The sequence below is a fragment of the Ptychodera flava genome, chromosome 7, assembly GCF_041260155.1.
Source record: "Ptychodera flava strain L36383 chromosome 7, AS_Pfla_20210202, whole genome shotgun sequence".
NCBI lineage: Eukaryota > Metazoa > Hemichordata > Enteropneusta > Ptychoderidae > Ptychodera > Ptychodera flava.
In genome coordinates, this window is record NC_091934.1 from 34626928 (window position 1) to 34652741 (window position 25814).

At 37.0% G+C, this 25814-nt stretch overlaps 2 protein-coding genes across 2 annotated transcripts in view; both read left to right on the forward strand.

Moving 5' to 3' along the window:
• Positions 1-16907, forward strand: part of LOC139137388 (uncharacterized) — a 49936-nt gene extending 33029 nt beyond the window's left edge. The window contains exons 23-24 of the mRNA XM_070705443.1: positions 15351-15426; positions 16328-16907. Of these exons, the coding sequence (XP_070561544.1) occupies positions 15351-15426; positions 16328-16501 (250 nt within the window). The 3' untranslated portion in view covers positions 16502-16907. The remainder of the gene's footprint in view (positions 1-15350; positions 15427-16327) is intronic.
• Positions 16908-18652: 1745 nt separating this feature from the next.
• The window catches only part of LOC139137389 (G-protein coupled receptor GRL101-like), a 38074-nt gene continuing 30912 nt past the window's right edge, over positions 18653-25814 (forward strand). Inside the window, exon 1 of the mRNA XM_070705445.1 lies at positions 18653-19093. Coding sequence (XP_070561546.1) covers positions 18696-19093 — 398 coding nt within the window. The 5' untranslated portion in view covers positions 18653-18695. The remainder of the gene's footprint in view (positions 19094-25814) is intronic.

Consider the following 25814-nt stretch of genomic DNA (forward strand, 5'->3'; position numbering starts at 1 on the left):
GACAGTCTGATTATTGTGGAGATGCATACAACACACGTAAGAGATATAATTACTTCACCATTTTCCGTAAAATTACTTAAAATTCATAATTGCTCACTTACATTGCTGAAGCATGATACATTTGTAATGTTGTACTTTTGCAATTTTCTACACATCACTGCAGATATAAAAGAAGGTTACATCTTACTTACCGTTGGATTTGTGTGGGTTGTGTGTCAGTGTGAAAATGCGTGTGACTGTCCTTCATCATCCGTACGGATTAGGTGAACAATAATACTTGTTTTATTGTAGTTTAAATGGGCCGGGTTCGAGGCTGTGAGTGGGACAATTTCCAGACGAGGCTACCTATAGTTAATCAGAATTGGCTTCGACCTCAGAGCGTGCCCAACCCTTTCTCCCTATCCTACCAGCTTGCAATCGATTGATTTTTTTTCTCCTTCCTCTCTGCTTTGTCGTCTTTAGAATATGTATCTTAATACGCCTAGAGTGGCGGAAATCGGCTCATAGCTAGTCAACATTATAATAAAGTTGTTGACCTTGACCCCCAACATTTGTGTCTGTCTGTATGTTGTCAGTATAGGCATCATTTAATCACTGTCAAAATGCACTATCTTAGCAGGATTATATGAACTAACTTTTATAGAGATGGCCATATATAGTAAGGTTGCTTTGGTCGCTGAATTCTTTGCGAGGTAAGTACCATAGGTTTAGAATTTGCATCCCATAGATAAATTACTGCTCATCTAAAAGCACACACCACAGACACAATCAAAGTTATAGCTTACTACTTGCCTTGTCCGTATACCTTTAATTCACAAAGGTAAATTGCACGAGTTGAAGAAGAATCACCCTTTTTTATCAACGTTATGTATCTGCCTATTACAGCACCAGCATTACACTCTAAAGTCAACTCTCACTCGGGTTGAAAGACGTTATCCTGTATTGTAATACATACTTCACCATTACTATTCTGCTCATCACTAACTCTGATAACGATGTCATGATATCCAGTTTTAAAGAAAAAACGTAAACCATGATCTATTTCTAAAAAAGTTAAGTGTTGTTTTGCTTCGTTTCTTCACATCATATTTGTGAGATAAAATTATATTAATCAACTGACAAACTTATTTAGACATTCTAATACATAGGAAGAGGTTTGTAAAAATTACAATTTGTTACAATGCTAATAATGTTTGTGTTGTCTCTGTCAGTAGTTATTGTGCTGTTCTTATAGAATACTTACAACCAATCCCCGATAGAGTATGTGTACAATCGTTCGGGAAAACTAGTTTTACTGCTTCTACTAGATGGTCTCGTCCACAATCATCCGAAATGAAGGTCGGTTCACTCTTCGACCTGAATCTGCACATGTGTTTGGTATCCCGTCGACGAGATAGGGTAGGGTGTGTAGCGTATCTGGTTCTAGCCTTATCCCAGTGACTTGTTTTCGCAATGCGACATTGTTTTGACCTGAAAATGTAGCATGTTCATAATATTTAGACACATCTGAGGTCCTATAAACCATTGCACCGCAAGTTCAGTCTTTTGATCGGTTAATTTAAAGATGACAAATTATTTAGTTCAAAGTTGGCATCATGGAAACATGTTAAAGTTGGCCATAGAATGACATTACAGGTAAAAACGTCTTGAACCAATTGTTATACAGATTGCCATGTATAGTAGGGCTGATTTGGTTGCCGGCGTCTTTGCGAGGCGGGTAAGTACCATAGGTTTAGAGTTTCTATTCAATAGAAAAATTACTGCTGATCTACAAGCACACACCACAAATACAATCAAAGTTATGTCTCACTTGCCTTGTCCGTATACCTTTAACTCACAAAGGTAAATTGCACGAGTTGATGAAGTATCACCCTCTTCTATCAACGTTATATATCTGCCTATTACAGCAGCGGCATTACACTCGAAAGTTAACTCTCCCTCGGGTTGAAAGACGTCATCCTGTGTTGTAACACATACTTCACCATTACTATTCTGCTCATCACTCACACTGATAACGATGTCATGATATCCACCTTTAAAGAAAATACATGTACAGTCCAATGAATGTTACTGAAGTCAAGTGTTGTTCGTAACTTCACATCGTATTTTAGTGTTAAAATTATATTTATCAGATGACAAAGCTGTTTAAAGATTCTGATATGTGGGATGAAGTTTGTAAAACTTACAAGCCTTGCAATGCACGATAATGTTTGTGTTGTCTATTTCAGTAGTTATCGTGCTGTTCTTATAGAATACTTACAACCAATCCCCGATAGAGTCTGTGTACAATCATTCGGGAAAACTAGTTTTACTGCTTCTACTAGATGGTCTCGTCCCAAATCAATCTGAAATGAAGGCCGGTTTACAGCTGGACCTGAATCTGCACATGTGTTTGGTATCCCGTCGACGAGATAGGGTAGGGTGTGTAGTGTACCTTGTTCTAGCCTTATCCCAGTGACTGGTTTATCCAACGCGATGTTGTTTTGACCTGAAATTGTGGCATGTTCATAATATTCAGATGCATCTGAGGTCATAGAAACCATTGCATCTCGCGTCCAGTCTTTTGATCGACGACTTTAATGATGTCAAATTTAGTTTTCAAAGATTTGCATCAAGAAAACATGTAAAAACGTGCCGTAGAATGACGCAATAGGTTAAGACTTCTTAAACCAACTTTTAAAGAGATGGCCATGAATAGTCTGGTTGCTTTGGTCGCTGAATTCTTTGCGAAATAAGTAAGTGAACACCGTAGGCTTAGAGTTCGTATACCACAGAAAAATGTCTACTTACCTACAAATACACACCACAAACACAATCAAAATAATATGTTACTTGCCTTGTCCGTATACCTTTAACTCACAAAGGTAAATTGCACGAGTTGATGAAGTATCACCCTCTTTTATCAATGTTATGTATCTGCCTATTACAGTACCAGCATTACACTCTAAAGTTAACTCTCCCTCTGGTTGAAAGACGTCATCCTGTATTGTAACACATACTTCACCATTACTATTCTGCTCATCACCAACACTGATAACGATGTTATTATATCCACCTTTTAAGAAAATACATATACACTCCGATAAAGTTTACAAAAGTCAAGTCTTGTTTTGCTTCGTTTTTCAACATATGAGTGTTTAAATGATATTGACCAACTGACAAAGGTATTTACATATTGATATGCGCGACTAAGTTTAACTAACAAGTTTGTTGCAGTACGTGATAATGTTTGTACTCTCTATTTCAGTGGTTATTTTGCTGTTCTTACGGAATACTCACAACCAACCTCCGATAGAGTCTGTGTACAATCATTCGGGGAAACTAGTTTTACTGCTTCTACTAGATGGTCTCGTCCCAAATCAATCTGAAATGAAGGTCGGTTCACTCTTGGACCTGAATCTGAACATGTGTTTGGTATCCCGTCGACGAGATAGGGTAGGGTGTGTAGTGTACCTTGTTCTAGCCTTATCCCCATGACTTGTTTATCCAATGCTACATTGTAAAGACCTGAAATTGTGGTATTTTCATAATATTCAGACACATCTGAGGTCATAGAAACCATTGCACCTCAAGTTTAGTTTTTTGATCGACGACTTTAATGATGTCAAAGGTTTGCATCATAGAAACACGTAGAGATATGCCATAGAATTACACAACAGGCACAAATTTCTTGAAGCAAAGGTTATACAGATGGCCATGTATAGTAGGGCTGTTTTGGTCGCCGATTTATTGAGGTAAGTAAATAATATAAGTACCGTAGAATTAGAGTTTGCATCCCACAGAAAAATTACTGCTTACCTACAAGCACACACCACAAACACAATCAAAGTAATATGTTTCTTGCCTTGTCCGTATACCTTTAACTCACAAAGGTAAATTGCACGAGTTGATGAAGTATCACCCTCTTTTATCAATGTTATGTATCTTCCTATTACAGTACCGGCATTACACTCGAAAGTTAACTCTCCCTTGGGTTGAAAGACGTCATCCTGTATTGTAACACATACTTCACCATTACTATTCTGCTCATCACCAACACTGATAACGATGTTATTATATCCACCTTTTAAGAAAATACATATACACTCCGATCAATCTTATAAAAGTCAAGTCTTGTTTTGCTTCGTTTCTCCGCATATATGACTCAGTGTTAAAATAATATTGGTCAGATTATAAAGTAATTTACGTTCGAATATGCGGTACAAAGTTTGTGAAAATTACAAGCTTGTTACAATGCGTAATAATGTTTGTGTTGTCTATTTCTGTAGATGTTGTGCTGTTCTTACAGAATACTTACAGCCAACCTCCGATAGAGTCTGTGTACAATCATTCGGGAAAACTAGTTTTACTCCTTGTATTAGATGGTCTCGTCCCAAATCGATCTGAAATGAAGGTCGGTTCACTCTTGGACCTGAATCTGCAAATGTGTTTGGTATCCCGTCGACGAGATAGGGTAGGGTGTGTAGTGTACCTTGTTCTAGCCTTATACCAGTGACTGGTTTTCGCAATGCGACATTGTTTTGACCTGAAATTGTGGCATGTTCATAATTGTTAGATACAGCGGAGGTCATTGGAACGGCTATGCCTCCTTTTCTTTCATTTGTTGTTCTTATCTAGCGATGAACACAATAGTATTAGGTTCTTATATAGCGCACATATCCACATTGTAACATGTGCATGTGGGGAGAAGCAATGATCAAAGATAATATAGAAGTAAATGCCATGACGTGAAAGGTTATTTCTCGTGTATTTACTTTGTTCGATATGGCTTTCAGGAAGAAAGAAATATATTATAAATATTGCTCTGAAAGGAAAATATAAATATTGCTCTACTTGCGTTTCTCTCGTACCACCACGTAAAGAAGATGTACACGTCTCATTTCCACTAATTGTTTTAAAACAGCAGAGGAACATCAAAGTAAATGAATAATCATAAAAATGAACAAGCAAGCATCCGAAAATTGATTTACAGAATTAGTAAATCTACGTTCAGGAACAAAAGCAAATATTCGTTGCAAAAAGCAATCTGACACATTTTAGACAACTTTAAAATACTGACCACATGATTCGCGTGTACCAACTGCAACAAGCAGTATAAATAACACAAATTTCATTCTTCTTTTTCTTTTCCTGGAGTAGATCAAAAACAGAAACATATGAAAAAATACACAAAACAACATGGAAAATGTAAAAAAATCGATTAGTCAGCAAACTGACGGGGCAATTATGTATGCTTACAAAACTAACTGAAGGGGACAAGCAGAACTAAAGTACAGCCCCCAATGCACACGCACGAACCCAGACAAACTCAAAAGAAAGGTCGAGCAAATTTCAGATTGAATGATATTATTTTTGATTCCTTCATTTGCATTTTCTCAACGTTGACAGGTGACTTATTAAAACGTATAAAAGAACTCCAAGAACAATGCTTCATCAAACCTTAGACATTGCAATGAACGGAATGCCTTGTCCTCTGAATGAGACATCATTTGTCACTGGATCAGAGGATTAAGTTCAATTTGATTCATTAATAAAATTAATCGAGAAATTATTGTTAATATTTGATTCAGGGCTTCTATTTATCATTGTATGAAGCCAACCCTCTATGGGTTTGCCAGATTCTATGAGCTCCATGCATATGACAATATATGAACGATTCTGAACAGGGTCAAAGCTCTATCTTAATCATGCGAAAATAAATATTTGTTGGAAAGACTTTCGAGTAGATAAGCGACAAGGTCATTTATAAAAACAACGAGAAACAGAACCTATGGCTCCTATAGTTGCTGAGATATATTGAAGTAGGACAAAGGTCATTCAAGGTCATCCAAAATATGTCAAAACAATGTTAGGCCTATAATGAGTCATAAAATCCGTAGACCCTAAAGTTCCTAAGATGCAATAAATTTTTGCATAATAAATCACGTATGGAAAATAAAAATCGAATTTTCAATTTTCAATGGTAATTGAAAACCTTCTCAAAAAGACAAGGTCAATGACCTTGAAATTTTGTTTAACTTTTCGGTAATCTTGCCAAATCAGGGTCTAAACAGTTTTTTGATTGGTCGAAGTTTATGTAAATTAGTGAGAATACAGCACTTCAATCAAAAATGACATCCAGGTCACGTGACCCACGGAAACTCGAAGGACCAAATGCACTAGTTTCATGAGTCCGTGTAAGCCCTATAAGTTTGAAACAAGTATAGAGAGTGTGTTTAAGTTCTTCCCAGCAAAACAGTTGTGGAAGAAATCCTGTGTTAACTCTATGGAACAAAATAACATTTTCGAAAAAGTAAGACGGTAATTTTTAATCTTACTCGAAGAGACTTACAATGAGCCCCCTTAATTGGTAGATCAGAAAAATTCGTAAACAATTGAGAACTGTACATTAGAAAGGAATCGTAAAAGATTTGGAGGTCAGATTATCTGTCCCGAGGTGCATTCTACCCTAAAAAAACCCTAGGGTTCCAGTGCGTGTCGGCGACACCATTTTATCAATGCTTTTCTTTTAGGGGATTTGGGATTTGAACTCGAATAAAGAATGTATATGCCTAGCATGTTCTTAAGATTCTATCAAAATTTTATGAGCGTTTGATTTAGTTTCCAATGAAATAAAAGGTTTTTCATGTTTTGTTGCATGTGTCAGCAACAGTTTCTAGGTGTACTTTTTACAACGCATTGAAATATCCGACACTCAGCTTGTTGACATTGACTGTTTATCTGTGTCCTGCATTGTTAGTGTTGATAATCAAATTCAGGTCCACACTCGAATTTGCTTTACAACCATAATAATGTACGTGACTCATTTATACGTTGTACTGACAACTAAAATACTGGGTATTTAACATGCTGAGTAAGAAGTAGACCAACACACTGTAGTTTATACATGGAACAAAATGCCGAAAATATGTATAAGATTAGAGTTACTGGAACCTACAGGTAGCTTCTACACAAAGAACAAAATATTTAAATATCAAACGCCAAAATTTCCGGAAGCAATGGCATTCACCACTTCTTAGAGGGCCATAAAAATTTCTGTAAGTGAGTAAGTTTTTATAATTTTTAGGTACAAGAAGGAATTGCCGGCCCACCCGGGCTATATTAACTGAATGCCCCCTCAGTGGTGTACAGTTATTCAAGATCACAAGAAATCGTCTTCGATCAAGAAGGAAAATATTTTACAAATCTATATACGCTGGCCTCATGTATTTAACGATAGTGGTGAGATGCATGTTGGAGGGACCAACAGAAAGACAAATGAAAGTCAGCTCTGATAAACTACATAGAGTAGATTGCATAAAATATTTCTTGTCTACATTACGACATGCATTATGCTTTTGTAAAATTGAGCACATCTGACATCAACGGGTGTTCGTTCAGAAAATGCAGAATTTCAGTGTTCCCACATCTCTATAAATTGTTCCTTATTTTTATTGCGTTACACCCGTACACGCACGAGCGATTAACTATCCGTGGGCTCAGTTGGTCCCTTTGTGAGCTACCGTAACTGCCCACTGGATTTTAGTTTGTGTATCGAGGTAATGCACGTCTCTCAATGTTAAAATGATGAACACTTCGGAACTCGACCCGCCACTTACTAATATATCAGCGATTACTAATCTTATAATTTAGCATTTGCCTTTTGCGCAATGATGCTAGGTCCATTTGACACTGATACAAAAATGTCAATACGGATGGTACGTTGCTTCTGATTACAAAATACAAGTCAGTCTGCTAACCTTTTGATTTTTCCTGATAAAATATTTTGCAGGGGTCGATTTATAGGTGCCAAACATCCATTATTTTGCTTACAGATATCTTTCATAATATTCTTGCTTGGTATCATACGCGAATTAACCATCATTCCGGTCGAAAATATTGCTCGGTGATTTTGCAGCTCCGTATTAAGTATACGTGAATTAGGTGAAGTTTTACGTCCCGCTTTGTTGGAATTATATTAATAAGTAAAAATCTTTCTCGCCAGAAAGACATGTTACATCCAGTAGTCTTAAGTGAAGGTCGAGAAAAATTGTTCAGTGCTTACCTGTTTCACGGGAAATGTCAGCGTTGATTTGAGCAACAACGATCGATGTCTTCACTGACGATAAAGATTACACAAATATATAAGCATTCGGACTTCTAAAAATTACAATGGTGCATTTTTTGATGGTACTTGATATTTTGCTATGTATTCTTGAGATGATCAATAGCATCGTAAACTATTGGAAGTCCATAGCGCATGTAATTAATCAGATGTTAGATTGGTAAGAAATCGGAAACTATATTTGTTCGACGGCATACAACACCGATATAATCTTAGCTGACGTGTTTACGGAGGCATATCATATTTTCATTCTCGCAAGAGAAAATGGTTGGATAAAAACGTGCAAGCTTAGTGTCAATATGGAAAAATTAAGGGTATAATTTACGAGTTATAACAGAGTGGACTTGAAGCTAACGAAAGAATCCAGTCCCGTTTTAAGATACCTTATATTTTTAAAATCATAACACTGTGATATCTTTAGAACACGAATCTATCCGGCTATCCGCCGCCTGCCGTAAAATGTAAATATATCAAATACCAACGAAACAAGTCATGTCAAATAAATGTCATATTTTGGTCTTCTTGCTCAAATGTGTAAACAAGATTGTTATCAATAAGTCATCAATTAAATTACGAAGGCTATTATTATTGAAATTTTCAACGTCATCGATCCACAGACACAAGAAGACGATAGAACACAGACATCACTGCATTAGATGGCTTGGATATTTTTTATTTAATCGTTTTGTTTTCAATCCAAACTCCTGAGCTAGTATCGCCTAATGAATGTGTCTCATAACTGATTTCTGAAGAATGTCCAATTGGATTCAATTGTAATCGGGGTAAAATATGCGAATGTTGAGGATGTCTAACACTGGATATATTTTGATGTCTGTACATAATTTCTATCGTATACATTATAGCGAGGAAACCTGATGCATATAGGGAGTAGGACAATCCCTTCTGGCTACGAAGTGTTAACACTTTATGGTAAAGGCCATTTAAAAGACGTCGATGCCAAATGTTTTACAAAGACAATATATGAGACAGGCTGCCAGGTCGCCATTTTCTTAATCATTTTTCGTGTTCGCAGATATTTCAAAATACCTCTTCTGGATTCTTTCAACTTCTTGGAACACAACTAAGTCAATCCATTTAGAGACTGTTTGTATATTCAAGTTTAAGGCCTTTAAACACGCAGCTGTGCGTGCATATATTCATTAATAACAAATAAACTATTGATTTGCATGAACATGCGTTTTGTTCTCCAAAGCTACAACTCGAACGCCCTTCAATCGATCAGTTTCTTTATAAATGTCAAATGTGGAATGGCAATAGCTTTATTTCAAAATGCAGTGAACTTTGGAATGACGCAAAAGTCCGTTTCAATACTTCGTTAAAAATTAAAAATCATAACAAGTTTGCGCTTGAAATATCTAGAATAAAAATAACATAAATTTTAGAACGATGTTTGAATAATAGAACCCACACCCAAATGGTCAAAGTAAAATGTCTAAGGACAAGTTATTCGTGAGCGACTATGCTTATTCGACTTCCAAAAATTGCAGTTATTGTATTTTATTGTCGAAACAACTTATCACCATGACCTTCTTAAAATTATTCATTCCTTTAGAAAAAGCAGTTCATATTCATCAACCGTGCGAGACATGTTCAAACTCTGATAAATGTATTCTTCTCCTAGCTGTAACTCTAACGCTAACAGCGTTGTGTAATGATTAATTTGCTAGACATCATTAATACTCAAACAACCAACGCCCAGTTTTCCTACAATTGTTACCGACGGAGTGCACGAAACGCAATTCCCAGACTCTCAAAATTATACATCTTTTCAGATCTACCGTTCGTGGGGGCTCATTTAGAAGGTGGAGTAAGAAAAATTTAACCGTTTTAGTATTTCGAAAATCAAAAATTATTATTTCCCCCTACAGTTAGCATAATTATGGCAGCCATTTTGAAATGCAAGCATCTGTAAATGTTAAATAATTTGGTTCTCTAGAACCAAACATTGCACGTTGACCAATGTTTTTTATTTTTGATTTGTTAAGAGACTGGTTGACAGTGTCATAGAAGAATGTTTAAAGAAAATTTGAAGTCTTTCACTTTCGAGGCGCATACTACTTTAAGAGCGCCATCTGTTCGACGCTTGCTATAGTTCCGGTTTTACATCAAGCGACCAAAATACGCTGTCATTGTGCAAGGGAACAGCGAACGACCAGTGAGCCGTGCCATGCTGGAGTTCACACACTCCCAGTGTACATGGGATGTGCGTAAAGAGATCCAGGCTGTCATTTGCTTTCGTTACGTATTTCTAAATTATGATTGCTTGCGTAAGAAAACTAGAATTCTGTGGTTGATTCATATGGACATTCAAACGGTTTCAATTAAAATAGAGAGTACATTTACACAAAACATGGTATAATTCCGAAGTAAACATTTCTCAGAATGAAATTTGCGGTACCGAGGAACCTATTTCGGGGAAGCATGTCAGTGGCGCTGTGTATGGACGGCACTCAATTCCGTTTGTGAGATATGAAAGAATAGACGTATTCCTTTCCATGCTGTGTACAATGAACAACACTTCTGTCCTATTCCAATGTTAAGTTTTAATTCAAAGTTATATTTTAGAACATTTAAGTAAAGCTCAAACCTGAAAGGGTAAAAGTCCCGTTTCTGTTCGATTATACCGAGCTTTAATTATTAACCATCCCATTTGCTATACGTGATCGAAGCTAAATGGGTCAAAGGGGTCTTTTGGCGTATGGCTTATGTAGTGTTTGCTACTACAGAAGCATTGAATGCAAATGAAGAGAGAGAGAGAGAGAGAGAGAGAGAGAGAGAGAGAGAGAGAGAGAGAGAGAGAGAGAGAGAGAGAGAGAGAGAGAGAGAGGAGGAGGAGAGAGAGAAGGAGGGGGAGAGAGAGAGAGAGAGAGAGAGAGAGAGAGAGAGAGAGAGGAGAGAGGGGGGGGAGGGAGAGAGAGAGAGAGAGAGAGCGTCCAACCAAAGTAACGTCAACCTTGATACGCTTCTTACCAGCCATATAGCAAAACAAACATTCAACTGCTCTACGTTGACAGGCGATCCAACCACCCACGCCATTCCTGGAACAATTACTGATTGTGTGTGTGTGTGTGTGTTTGTGTGTGTTTGTGTGTGAGGTGGGTAAAAAATTGGTAGGTTATCTAGGTACCTACGTAAATAGTGTGTGTAGCTACTTATCACTTATACCATGAGATATTTGCATACCATTCAAATATTTTATTAGGATGATGAAAATCAAAGGACACCTCATTTCCTCGCGTTGTTTTCTCTGCTAAAGATTGAACTGAGCTGCTTCCAGCAAATCAATGAATACTTTGATTCAGAGAATCTGTAATTTACAATTATAATATCAGAAGATTTTTTTAGAAAAAAATATCTACAGGAGCTCCAATAGGAACACAAATCAATTATCTAACATTTAAGTTCGGTGCAAAAAAGGGCGACAGGAAATTAAATATATACGCATAGAAGAAAAGTCTGATTATTTAGGCAAGACACTGAATGACAAGAAGAAGATTTCTCAAAGTTACAGGTTTTGCCTTTTCAAAGGGGTTCTCTCTGTACACTGATTTCTCTTAGTATTATAAGAGTCGATATAAAAGAAAAGTATCAGGTTACAAAGTTACAGATTGATTTCTGTTTGCGAATATTTGAAATGTGTGAACATCAGTTGATCGTCTTAGATTTCCTAATGAAAAATTCCAGGAACATATTATGTAGGAAAGGACATATTTTACAGTGGCCTGGGGAAAAACCCCAAAACATAAAATCAAAAAGTGAATACGTCCAATAATTTGACCAAAAAAGCAATGTTAAAGAAAGTTTCAATGGCAATAATTTCTACAATAGCACGTCCAAGGGCACTCATTCTCTGCCATGGCAAGAATTTTGTTATTATTTCCTGTCCGTCAAGTTTCACGGGTAAAAATTTTCTGCCCAAACAAGTATCCTGGCTACTAATTCTTTGCCGTGTCAAGTTATAGGGTACAAATTCATTGCCTTACTTTGCATCGGGGACTGATATTCGGATTTTTTCAATTATACTTTTCTGATCCACCGAAACTCGTTTGGATATTTTCGAAGCTCAAGCAGTAAATAAAGTTTTCACCTTACTTCTGTAAAATTCGGAAGTTTAACTTTACTTCTTAGAGTTAACACACGCATGGCGGCTATTTTTAATTTCAGTTATCGGTAAATGTAATGTATTTTGTTTCTACAGTACCACAATTTTTACAGTGACACCCCCTCTGGTTTTTATTGTTGGTGTTTAAAGAGAACGGTTGAAGGCTTCCATAAGGAAAGTTCTGGCAAAGCTTTCAATTATTATATTTTAAGGTGCGAACTACATTAAGGTAGTATGCATCTTGAAAGTGAAAGACTTAACCTTTTGCTTAAACTTTCCTCAATGAAACGTTAAACCTTTCTCTCACGGAATCAAGAACAACCAGATATGAACTAAAATGCTCACATTTTTCAGTATATATTGCATATTGCATATATATTGGCATTTGTATCTGAATTTACTCGAAAGTGTTATGATCAACATCATGAACGATATTCACCACAGATTAATTCCAAAGGTCATTAGACATATATGTTATTAGTCTACATAGTCTATATATGTTATTAGACTACGCATGCGCTTATTCATAATATACTATGCGAGTAACCGGAAGTGTACCCTTCTTTTCATGGGCGCCGCCATGTTGTTTTTTTTTTGAGTACTCGTAAATAAACAAATACGAAACAAATTACTATGATATAACATGCCTTTTATAAAATATACCTCTTTTATTAGCCAGTAAATGTTATTATACACCTTGTCGCTGATCCAAAGTATCGTTGATATAGATAAACGGAGAAAACTGTCGTGCATATGAACGGGGGGGGGGGGGCATACGCAAAGAATGCTGGGATTGAATTATAGAAGAGCGCCCCTGTGTCAATAATTAGATTCAAAAATTGCAAGTTTTTAGACGGGACGCTATAGTTTTCAGCTTGCAAGTGGAAGGTGGGCAGTGCGGTTACCATTGCAATGATAATTATTGCATAATACGTCCCTTGTTTAACGCAATAGGCTGTTATCATTGTAAAAATTGCCAATTTTTGTCCGAAATTTTTACACGCTACAGAAAATCTATACCTGCCCTGCTGCAGGGTTACCGGTTTGACTTCGTGTAAGTACGTGAACTGCTTTCATCAGAGGGAAACTGGGCATAGTTGTCATATAAACGTTTATGAAGTAACAATTACAGTTTATCATGAATCAATACAAATAACATTGCCAATCTTAACCCCTGGCGCGAAACCAAGGGCTGAGCCCTATATAATATTAGCTTAATAAAAATACTAAATTTCTGACTGCTGTAATTGTATCACCACGTTATATAGCAAGTGTCATTGCTTTTGGCCAAGTCCTTCAAGCTATGAAAGCTCATTAGGAATACAAATTACAAAATAGCGGAAATGAAAATGCAACAATCTTTCACATACACAACATTATTGTTTCATCGATATACTAGCAAGTTTCATATACTTAATTTAGAGTCCTTCCAGTCATATATATTAATTGGGAAGTTAGTTGAATATGCAAAATAGTAACTTGCTGATGTAAAATGATAAACAACTTTCATTAATATTTTACCACATTTCTTTAATGTACATGTGAGGTTTCATCAACTTTGATGAAGCCAATCAAGATATATCGCTAATTAGAAAAGTTAATTAACTATGTAAATTAGTACACACATACACACACACACACACACACACACATACACACACACACATCGCGTTTTGAATGATACAGTGTGCCATATCAGTTTCTCGTTAATGATCATTGGTACATCTGTAGTACATAATTAAATCCCAGGTTCTCGCATTAGTGGAGTTCTCCTCCCAGTCAAACGCTTGCCAGTGCGATGTTTGATTTCTATAACATTGATTACACAAACTGATCTCAACCTTTTGTCACATTTTGCTAATCCTGCAAACAGAGTTTATGCAAGCTTATGACTGACGGTCGGTTCAAATCGCCAATGGTCATTGATTTCCCACCACAAATGCTTGAATTTCCTAAAAATTTGTCTTCTAGTCGCCTTAGACTTTGAATATAACCACAGAGGTCGATCGGCAGCAGCTTCGCGCTGACCACTTGGCAGTCTGTTGTGTTTTTGCGGCCGAGGAAAACTAAAAAGTGGCATTTTATAGAGCGTGTGCCCGCATGTGCCTGTTTGCTGTTCACTTACACAATGAACGCCGCCATACCTTGGCGTCCTTTTAAAGGGCGGCTCCGCCTTAAGTTGTTTACAGACTTCCGAGATCAGACCCCCAGCTTATATATTAAAACCCGAAAATTTTAAGTCATCATTCCGGCATTTCTCCCAGCATGCAATATGGTCCCTCATAGTCTGCTACTAGACGCTCCACATTGGCCTGTTGCCTATCAAATCACACTTTCTGTGCCAAAAATAATGATTAAGGCTTCTCTTACATGGGTAATGTAAACCTGTATAAACTCATTACAGCGTGTGCAGATGATTCTGTAACGCCCTTCCTTGTAGACATATCATCTGGAAGCGTCCCTCACGTGGCCAAGGCGTGTGAAGGTCATTGACTCAGATCGTACGAGAAGCAGATAAGAGATAGTGTGATACGTTTAATTAATTATTGGTTAAGACATTGAATGAGAACAATCGAGTACGGGATATTCCATGGTGTGATCTTATTTAATCTTAAGAAACAATCAAAGACTGGCGGGAAAATTACCACGTTATAACTTTTGTAATTATGTAAGTCTTTAGAGATGTATTTAACTTTGTAGAGAACTTAGACTAGATGATTTGAGATCAGACCTTTGACGGTGCACTGCAAGGTCGCCATCTTGTAATAAAGTACAAGGTTATGTTACAATCTACATCTTGGTGTGTCAGCTTCAGTTACTGAAAGCATTACGATCCAGACTGGTACCTCAAATCGTAATTCCCCTAACTACGAGCGCGACAATTTCTTAAAATTCCTTATGCAAAATTCCAACATGGTAGATCAATTTTTAGTTTCTTAAGTGTTTTAAATAACATTGAAAAATGTGAAACGTGCTATTTTGCACATAAGATAGTTGACAGAAGAAAAGGCTGACCATGATAAACAGGATAAACATAATTTACCTGACAACTAGTCTGATTGGCAAGGTCAGAGAAGGTACAAACATCCTTTGAGGGTTTAAATTATCATTTTCTTATTTCAGGAACAACCTTGCACGTTTGAAGATATACTACGAATCACTGAATCTTGAGCTTATGTCGGAAGTTGAAGATTACCCAGTAAGTTTATCATCAAATAGAGAAAGTATGTAATTTAGTTTCGCTATTGCATGCAAAACTGCACTGTCACCAAAATTCTTCAAGGGAAAAGGGCGATTTCCTTAAGGTAGAGACAGATATTCGGACTCTTAAACGTGCACAATATTTTCCTGGCCTACATCTCATTTTGAAGGTTATGCATCACTTGGTTCCCAACAGCTTAGTTTTTGTGAAAATCGGAAATGTTATTTCCCCTTAGAGATAACACAGAGATGGATGGCCATTTTGATATTGGTAACTATCGGGTAATTCGTTTCTCTACTACCGATTTTGCACGTGACCCCAGATTGATATTCTTAATTTTAATTTTGAAATTGAATGGTTGAAACTGTTCTTGGGGAAAGTTTGAGCAAACTTAAAGTCTTTCGTTTTCGGGCGTGAATTAAATTAAGGCATATTATCAATACCATAACTTAGAAAGGATTGATACATTTTTTCATCAAGTGACTGTATAGCAGACAGCATGGCGAATAATTGCTACATTGTATTTTTATTTTGTCGTTAGAAATACGTCTGTAGGGAAAATGCACACAGGCATCTACATATACTATAATTTTGTGTTATGGTCTCGGTAAGCCAAGGCGATTCCTCTAACACTCATAACACAGGCATGGTCCTGGAGACGTGCCCCCGTTGGCTACATTAATTGGACATACTTTCTTGTGGCCAGTCCAAGTACAGCCCAGCTGATTGTATGTTGTAAATGACCGTGTAAATCATAATAACGTATCAGACAATTTCAAGTTTGAAATTATGATTCTTCTTTCCAATGCTAGGAAAAAACGAGTTCCAATTGGTAATTGTTTATGAAGTTATATTGACAATGTATGTTTGTGGTCTGATCACTAAATTTTCCTTGCAGGCTAGTCAACTCTTGGCTGACATAGGGGGCGCACTTGGTTTGTGGATCGGTCTGTCCGTCATCACAGTAATTGAATTTGCTGAGTTCATTTTCGAAGTGGTCACGAGAGGCAACGTTGAAAAAATAAGAAAACGGAATGGCACAACTTCTGAAAAACAGTGCGAAACACTTTAGTAAAGTGGCGCAAAACTTCTACCAGGAAATTATTTTTGTCAATATGAAAAGAAAAGAAAACAGAACTTCTGAACCTCTGAAAATCAGATCAACACAATTTTTCAGAGTTAGGTAATTCGGAATTAATCAATCAAACTGGAAGTCTCAAAGCACAAACGTAGTGTACATAAATTTCGTCCTTTTACATTATTGTACATAATTTGCACTTAATACATTATTACTTTCTTTGTATCTGACTCTACTGCATGCTACGTCGCAAGTTCAAAAACTACTTAACAGCACTTTGAATAAACTCTTTACAACTTTAGTTTGTTTTGTAAGAAATGGTTCCCCACTTCTCTATATTCTCTTAGATATTAAATGCCATGGACTTGATCCCCAGGATCAAGTTTGTTTTAGTCTATAAGAGGATTATGGAGTGTCATTGTGTTCCATTGAAATTGAAATCTAATAAGTAGATTCCCCTAGGATTCCCTACTTACAGGTCTTTAAGTACGACTCTTTCTAAGTGATGTATTGTTATTCAACACCACACCTTCTATATGTGTTGAGCATTTTAAATGTAATAAATTACGAATTAGCAACTGGCGATTCATATGAAGAAGCCTCTCAATCAGGAATCCGAAATACAGAGCATTTTCATGTTTCTTTGGTAAATTTTGAACGAGGCCACAGAAGAAAGAGTGAACCCGTTCTGAGTCTTGATAGAATTGTCAGAGGCAATGTTTAATCCGCTTCGGAAATGTGGTATTTTCAGTAAAATACTTGCTCCCTTGATCTTGAATCGGAAAGCAGATTCAATGTTTGGCTTCTTGGATAATGAAAGGGCTGTGCTCTTAAGTATTGTGTGGGAGAACGTTGGATTTTTTCGGTAGACAACTCTCTTGACAAAGGGAAAGGCTTATGTCCCACCAGCAGTCTCTATTCCTCCAGATTCTCCACCATATCACCTCTCTCAAATTGTGAATGAACATAGTGTGAATATAGTATATTTTACATGCCTACCAGCCTAACATTTAAACGATTACTGACACATGGATCTGCATCCTTGTCCCTGTCGCCCCCTGCTTTTCCAATATTGGGTGCCATGAATTCCGAGAGGTCCTTGTCGGCGAAAAGCTCATTAGAACTCTTACGTTTTCGACGCAGCTCGTCCATAATTGCTGAGATAACCTTTTAAAGCCAGCAGATAAACCTTGAATTAAGATTCAGATATCACTAAAGGTTCGTGGGTCGTAACTACTGTTGCTGCTACTCCGATCGATTTTAATTCTACTTTTGAAATCGACCAAAATCAACCGCCAGATCAGACCAGCACATGTTACTCGCCGTAAATATCAGTCACAGCGGTGTTTCAGTCCGCATTCATAATATGGAAAAATGTTTAGCGTTTCTGTCTCGTCATGTGTAATTGCACTCAGTAGGTAGTATAAGCTTATTGATGTCGCAAAATTGATAAATAATTTAAGTAGTGACGATGGATTGGCACTATCGGAAAGTATATCAAGTTTCCACTCGATTAATGAACACAGGTCAGGGCAGTTGGTGACAGCGTTTGTTATGATCATTCGCTATCAATCTCATTTGTGTAGATAATCAACGGCACCTGGATCTTTACTTCACTGTAAAGAGTTCAGAGGGTTAAATTCACAACAAGCGTCAGATGTATAATGCGTATATCCCTCGAAGCAAAGCTGAAACATCTCGTCCTTGGAAAAGTTGTCGATATTCATTATTCTAATGTCGTACGACATACGTAGTTGAATGTGAAGTTTGACATTGCTACCATATGGTCCGGCCCGTCGGGTGAATTTTGCAGAAAGGCAACCATATAGTCCCGAATTTTCGATTGATAATAATTTGCCTTATTGACTGCTTTGTTTTCATTCAAATTATTGGTACTGTACTGCAATCTCAAATATAAAAACAACTTTGCAAAAACTTGGTATTATTGGCCAGTTAGTTGGAGTTATTCGTTTCAAACTATGCAATAACCAAAATACGTGCATATATAATTGATAAAGGGAGTGGCAAAACTGCAATAAATTACCACCTACTTTTAAATACAAATGAAGTACAAAATTACTATCATCCCATTGGTTATTGTAATTATGTGGGTAGACAAAAATTGTCTTACAAGTACAATTCTTCAGATAGATGTAAGACCCAGACACATTAATGATGAGTGTCTAACATGGGAGACAACCTTGACTCCGACCAAAAAGGCAAGAATGAAAGTACTAAAGCAAATATACGGGATTTAGCCAAGAGGTTCGCCCTGCGGACGTCCTCACATGGCATATCTCGTATCGCCGAGGCAAACCCCAGATTTAGGAGGGCGGCGTGGATTATCGTCGTGGTGGCTTCATTCATCGGTTACAGCGGACACGTTGACATCCTCGTCTCCAGGTTCTTGCGATATGATGTCTCCATCAAAATGGACGTCATCACCGGAGATTCTGTGCTCTTTCCGGCCGTTACGGTGTGCAACTCTAATAAACTGCGATTGTCTGAAGTGAAGAAGAGCCCTTATTCTGATCTGGCTACAGTCAATGAGCCCCACTTTTCCTTCACATATCGCGGTGAGTGCTGGTTTTGAATTTTGCGTGCAAATTTATTTTATTTTTATTTATTAAACCTTGTTTAACGAGGGTAGCCTGGTAACCTTCAGTACAGATGCTTATCTTTCCCAGGACTCTCAGATGAACATAAAAACTGGTACAAAGCAGAACAACGTGAAACATGACAAACAAAGCTAGCACAATACAATGTACAGAAAAAATTGGCCAGGAGTGAACCAACACACAAGAGAAAATGAATGCACAGTCACACTAAACGACAAAAACAATTTGACAAGAAAACTAAAACTCAAAGCACAAAAATTATTCCCAATAAGCTTTAATGTAAGAAGTTTTAAAACTACTAAATGAGTTTCTCATTCTTATGTTTAAATCAACATTATTCCACTGACTGGCACTATTTACAGTAAACCCTCTTCGATAAAAATCCTCATTTGTTGCAGGAGCCACTAACAATTTTTGCATCTTAGATCTTGTAACTCTTTTATGATCAATTTCGGTAAAAAGGACGTCATGTATTCCGGTGCAAGTTTATTTAAACATTTAAAAACTATACAAATATTCTTATAAACTATTCTATCGGTAAAGGCACTATATATACTGTTCTAAGTAAATGCTCGGTCGAAGCATCATACCTTGCATCACACATCACTCTTACAGCACGTTTCTGAATCTTATGCAACCCTTTCATAAACGGTGATGCTCCCCAAAAATGACAACAGCTATCGAAGTGTGGTAAAATATAACTATTATAAAAAAGGTTTTGTTTTGTATTCATAGGTAAAAACTGTCTTATTCTCTTGAGCAAAGCAATATTACTATTTACTTGTTTTAAAATCTTGTCGCAGTGCTGCTTTCATGTCAGGTTTTCATCAACAAGTGTACCAAGAATCTTTTCACAATTGTCATATGCCGAAACCTGTTTACGTATTATTCGTTGTTTTCTCTGCCACATTTGCAAAATTATCATGCAGAGGCACGATATTCAGATAAAAGTTCTTCGTAAAATGAGAAATTTGAGGAATGGGAAAATATTTGGTAAAGACGCCAAGATGTTGAATTAGTGCCATCATTGATCATTATATTGAAAATACCGTCCGTGGGAAGAGAAATGTGAAAGGGTCCATACAGAAGTTGTGCGACATTTTTGTAGCATTGAGTATGTCGTCTATATCGATCTCACTATCTAGCTTTTAAGTAGATTTTTTCCCAGGCGGAAAACTATAATTACATCCGAGAAGTGCAAAGGCACAGCGGCGGAGCGTATGAATATTTTTGAAAAAAATAATCGATAACACGATTGGTACTAATTTAGGAGAATAGGATCTTTTAATTGTTCAAATCTATCGAAAGTGTTATGTGCCTTATAGTTGAAAGTGTCATTACGAATTACTCATAAAACAAATAAATTGCAAAAAAGAAAAGAAAAGTAGATGAACTTAAATTTGCAGATTAAACCAACATTTCTACAGTATCCTATACTCCCAAATTAGTTCTAATGGTGTTCAATTTCGATGTCTGCAGGCAATGTTTGAAATATGTAGGTTCTCTTTTTAAAAAACAAAGTCGAAGACAGTTCAGTACTCAATGAGGAAAGTCAGTACGCAATTTGAACATCTTTAACCATCTTTATGCCCCAAGGTAGAACGCGATTCGGGATTCTCAAACTTTTACAATTCGTTTCTGCTCTACCACTTGTGTAGGCTCATTTTAAAGCTATTGGAGTAAGAAAAACTTTCACCGTCTCAGTTTCTCGAAAATCCAAAACGAGAAGCGAGAAGCGAACCCGATCATGTCTGCCACATCTCCTTACATATTTTGTACCCTGCTTTCTATTTTGTGTTTCTATATATGTCGAAAAAACTGTATCTGTTACTCCAGCTACTAAGCTTAAAATTTTGTTTTAATATTGACTGGAACAGACAATTGTCGTGAAACATATATGTCGTTTCGTTTTAAATGTCATTTTAATGTTAAAGGTTCCTACCATATTACAGGAATAGAACTATTTGCTGAGATTTAAGCTGGTCGCTAATGTGTTATTGTCTTAAAGACAAAGAGCTCTTGTTTTGTCATCAAAAGTAAAAATTCAATTAAAAATACCAGTTCAAGTTACATTTAACACGATTGGAAGTAATGTATTTTTCAAATTTTTCAAAAGTGTTAGGTGCCCTAAAGCTGAATGTTGCGATATTACAAATTACTCTTAAAAAAAAAAGCCCGATAAGCTTACATTTGCAGATTAAATCGACATTACTTCACCATCAAATTATCCCCAATTAGTTCAATCGTGTTATCCTATATTCACAATTTATAGCAAAGCCAATACCATGATATTTTACGTCTTTATCCCAATTACTTAAAATGTATTGTATTTTGCTACATTTTCCACCGTATACGGTAAGCAAATACAGGAAGAATTTACAACCTCTTAATATGACCAACACGCTGAACTTTCCACCACAATCGAAACACTATCAAGTTTGTAAATTTCTTCCGACGTATAAGTTTAAGCCTTTTTCTGGGGTTGAAGCATCTCAGTGATAATGACGAAGGATTTTGATTTTTCCAACGCACTGCCCTTCTCTGCTTCATTAAAAAATTTCCATGACACTGTGTCTCGTCAAGTCTGACTGCAAAGTGACTTCAAGTTTACTTGGTTTGTGATGATATAAGACAAAACCACTTGGGTTGTGTGCTGTATGTTGTCAGTAACGAAGATGACACACACGCCCAGCACTTTGTGGCTTTACCAGGCACAAAGGTCGATATCTGTTATTTATCACTTGCACAAGCCAAGTTTGTCGTCTCCGAACAAAAAATACGGGATTTATTCTCTGGTCGTTCTACGTCACGACAACCCGCGTCTATGTCATCAATTTTGGTGCGTCGGACCTTTTTTTCGTCGATCTTCGGTGTGCTCGTCAATGTAAACAAACAACATGGCGGCCGGTATTTCTCCCACGATCAAAATGTGTCTGACGTGAAAATATCGTAAAAATTAGTCATGATTATTAGAGTCTGACAAAATACATCCACTTGGCAAATTTTGAGTCCTTGTGTTTTAGTTTTGTCGCCAATATAGGGGTTCGTATTCGTATAGACCCCGCCGACGCCTGAACTTTCGACGCACTGTGTACTTTCATGCGGTAGACATACGGTTTTCGCTGCAACAAGGGGAGCGGTCAAGTGCGGTGTCCAGGCCTCCAAAAGTGATGTAATGAAATCGATATTTTCGGAGACTACGACAATAATCCGAACAATGAAACACAATAGTGTACCGCGTGTAAATTTAAGTTCCGAAGGAATTACCTGAATAATCTGGGGAAACAACGAACTCAAAGCTGATCGCGTTACCGTGGGGTTCAGTAAGCATTGTCACCAGGATCAGTCGAATTTTGTTCCCGAAAGAGAGCGTAACTTTGTCCGAGTTAAATTTCTAGGCCTATACTATCTTTGAAATAGTATAACTTTGCGGAAGGTACGTTTAGACCGAGAGGTCGTCTGGCATTTGCTCCATACACGGTCCGAGGGACCGTGCTCCATACACGAACGTGAACGCCGTGTTCCTCGCTCACGCGACGGACGACTGGAAATGATTGACAACTTGCCCACGGCGTATTGATATTATTCCTAAAGTAGTTCAAAAGTTTAAACGCGGAATCGTTATGGAAAACTTCTTGTACTTTGCAAAAAATAACGAATTCTTGGCTTGTGCATGTGATAAGTATATTATTCCCTAATATTTTTCTTCGTTCAGCTCGGAAAATACTTGTGACGTAATGACCGTGTCACCACGAGTCTTCGACTCGTGGTGACACGAAGACTCGTGGTGACACGGTCATACGTCACGAGTATTTCCTTCGCTGAATGCAGAAATAATAGTAGGGAATAATATCTAAGTATAAACCGTCAATACATTTATGTAAGCCGACTTCATGAATTCAGACAACTATATGCTATTTAGAAACTGTCAAACAACACAGATTTGATGGTAAATTAGCAATTGGGTGCCAGCTAATCTACAAACAATCTAGACAATACGTTTAACTGTCGGTACATCCATAGATTCATGGGGCTGATGTAGCATGAGCTGATAATAACATAAACAAGCTGCGATATGACGACGTTTTACCTTGACTATTATAATAGATTAAATCGGAAGCTAAGCATTATATTATATATCGGGGACAGATGGTCGGACTTCCAAACTTTTCCAATTCTTTTCTGATCTACCACTTCTGGGGACTCATTTTGTGAAGCCCTTGGAAAAAGAAAAACTTTCACCGTCTTGGTTTTTTGAAAATCAAAAATTTAATTTCCCCGATAGAGTTAACACAGGGATGGCGCCCATTGTTAATTTCAAATATCTGTAGATCTTGGGTAATTTATTTCTGTATTACTAAAATTTGCACGGTGATCCCTGATTTATATTCTTGATTTTGAAAGGGAATGGTTGAAAGATTCCCTAAGGAAAGTTTGAGCAAAAGTTTAAGTCTTTCACTTTTGAGGCACATACTACAGTAAGTATTAGTTGTGGTACAGCAGCGTATTATTATTAGCGAGCTCTTCTGTAAACTTTTTGTCGATATGACACTTCTACTCGTGACAATAAAACGGTGTAAACTTTGAAGACTTGGAGCCGCTACTCCATTCATGTGTCCCAACGACCTCTCGCATGGCAGTTCCTCGATGGTGGCGCAAGTGAACTGTAATGCGTGGAAATATGAATATAGAGAGCAAGCTTTCAGTTGGAAAAGGCAACACCGAGTTTCTGTCTGTCTGTCTGTCTGTCTGTCTGTCTGTCTGTCTGTATCTCTCTCTCTCTCTCTCTCTCCTCTCTCTCTCTCTCTCTCTCTCTCTCTCTCTCTCTCTCTCTCTATCCATTTCTGATCTTTACTGGGAGCAATGCATTTTTGTGTCTTACCGATTGTTGTACAGGATTCCCTTTGTCCCTGTGATTCAACCTCTCCACTCACGAGGGAGGTTTATCTTTATCATGTTAATTGCTTATTATCCTTAATAATTAGTTGATAACTTGGTTAAATCCAGGTCCGTCTCACTCATATCTATTCCGTTAAAAGTTAGTATACCCAGCACGCCGCTTTGCACATTCTAATATCAGTGTCGTTAACCCCATGAGATTAGTCTTCGATTTTCGGAAATGTAAAAAGCATGTTTCAATAGATGTTGACTATTAGTGGTCGTTGGTTCCCTCGAACGGGAAAGACTTGAACTTCATCTAAACTGAACTCACTGAAACTTTCAATCATGCTCTTACCAAATCTAGAATAAGAGTAAAGGAGAAAATTTAATATCTGTACGGAGTTTTCAAATTGTAAGGTTTTGGAAATTTTAACAACTTCGGGGTCTTCATCTGATCATCTAGATTTATGCAAAACTCGGAAGAGCTGTAGTCTTGACAATTATATAGCATACCTGCATAGAGATGTGTATTTTATCACACATGTGTACTAACAGCACTGTAGGAGAAGAGGGCCATCGAAGCATGCATTTTGTAGGGACACGGGTCACAGTACTGACATAATACAGGGCTGTTTTTGCTGACGAGTGTACCATAAGTTTGCAGTGTTGACTTCACAGGCCATGACAAGGACGACTCTTTATGCTGTAGCCCAAATTGATAATACAATGAACAAAGCTTGTTTTTATTCCCACAAAGAGCTTTAGAAAAATAAACTTTCTTCGTAATTACATTTCTGTCTAGCACGCAACACCGTACCAGGGTGGACCTTACTGTTTCGAGCTTACTGTTGTAAATACATAATTTATGCTCAATTTGTATAGGCCTGTCAAGGAATTGACATAAGATAATATCTCGGCGGTGATTGATAGCGCATCCCGGTTCTGTTATCTTTTAATTATTTATGAATTAATTTAACTTTTATCTAATGCAGTGTAAAAAAAATATGCAAGACACATAAATTAAGCTTCTGCGTAATTTGTAAATTTCACAGTATAATAATTCAACTTCGAAGTTACCTACCTCTCCACGGAGATTTTAATAATTTATAAATTTACAAGGTGTCTTTAGATAGGTGACTTCGTGACGGTCAAGACATTATGTTGGAAATGTTATCATAAAGTCAGAAATACCTTCACAATTAAAGAAAACAAATTATATCAGGAAATTGCAATTCAGTCTCCTTCCAGTGGCCATTAATATTGAACGTCTCAAAGACATACCATTTTGCACTTTGAATATATTTTTATTTCCATCATCTTGTGACTGATTGTCACGGTGTATAAGTAACTACGCCACATTTTTATGTAATTATAAATGTAAATAAACCTAAGGCGCTTGTGCCTTTTAGGGTAGTATGAGCCTCGAATCTGAGAACAATTTTTGCAGAAGCTTTATCCTAAGGAAAATTTGATCCATTCTCTTTCAAAATTATTGATAAAATCAGGGGTCTACGTGCAAATGTCGTACCATGGATAACATAATCTTACATCCACCGACTTGGAAATTGAAAATTCCCGCCATTCCTTTGTTAAGTCTACGAGAAAAATGTTACGTTTTCTATTTAAAAAAATCAACAAGACCAGGGAAAATTTCATTATCTATTATTAGAAGACAGGACGGTAAAACGTTTAATTTAATCAAGACTAGAGCTTGAAATGAGCTCACACGATCAAGACCAGAAAAGTTTTGTAAATATTTGGAGGACCTACAGTCCTTGAGATGCATCTACGTAAATCATAAGCAATGA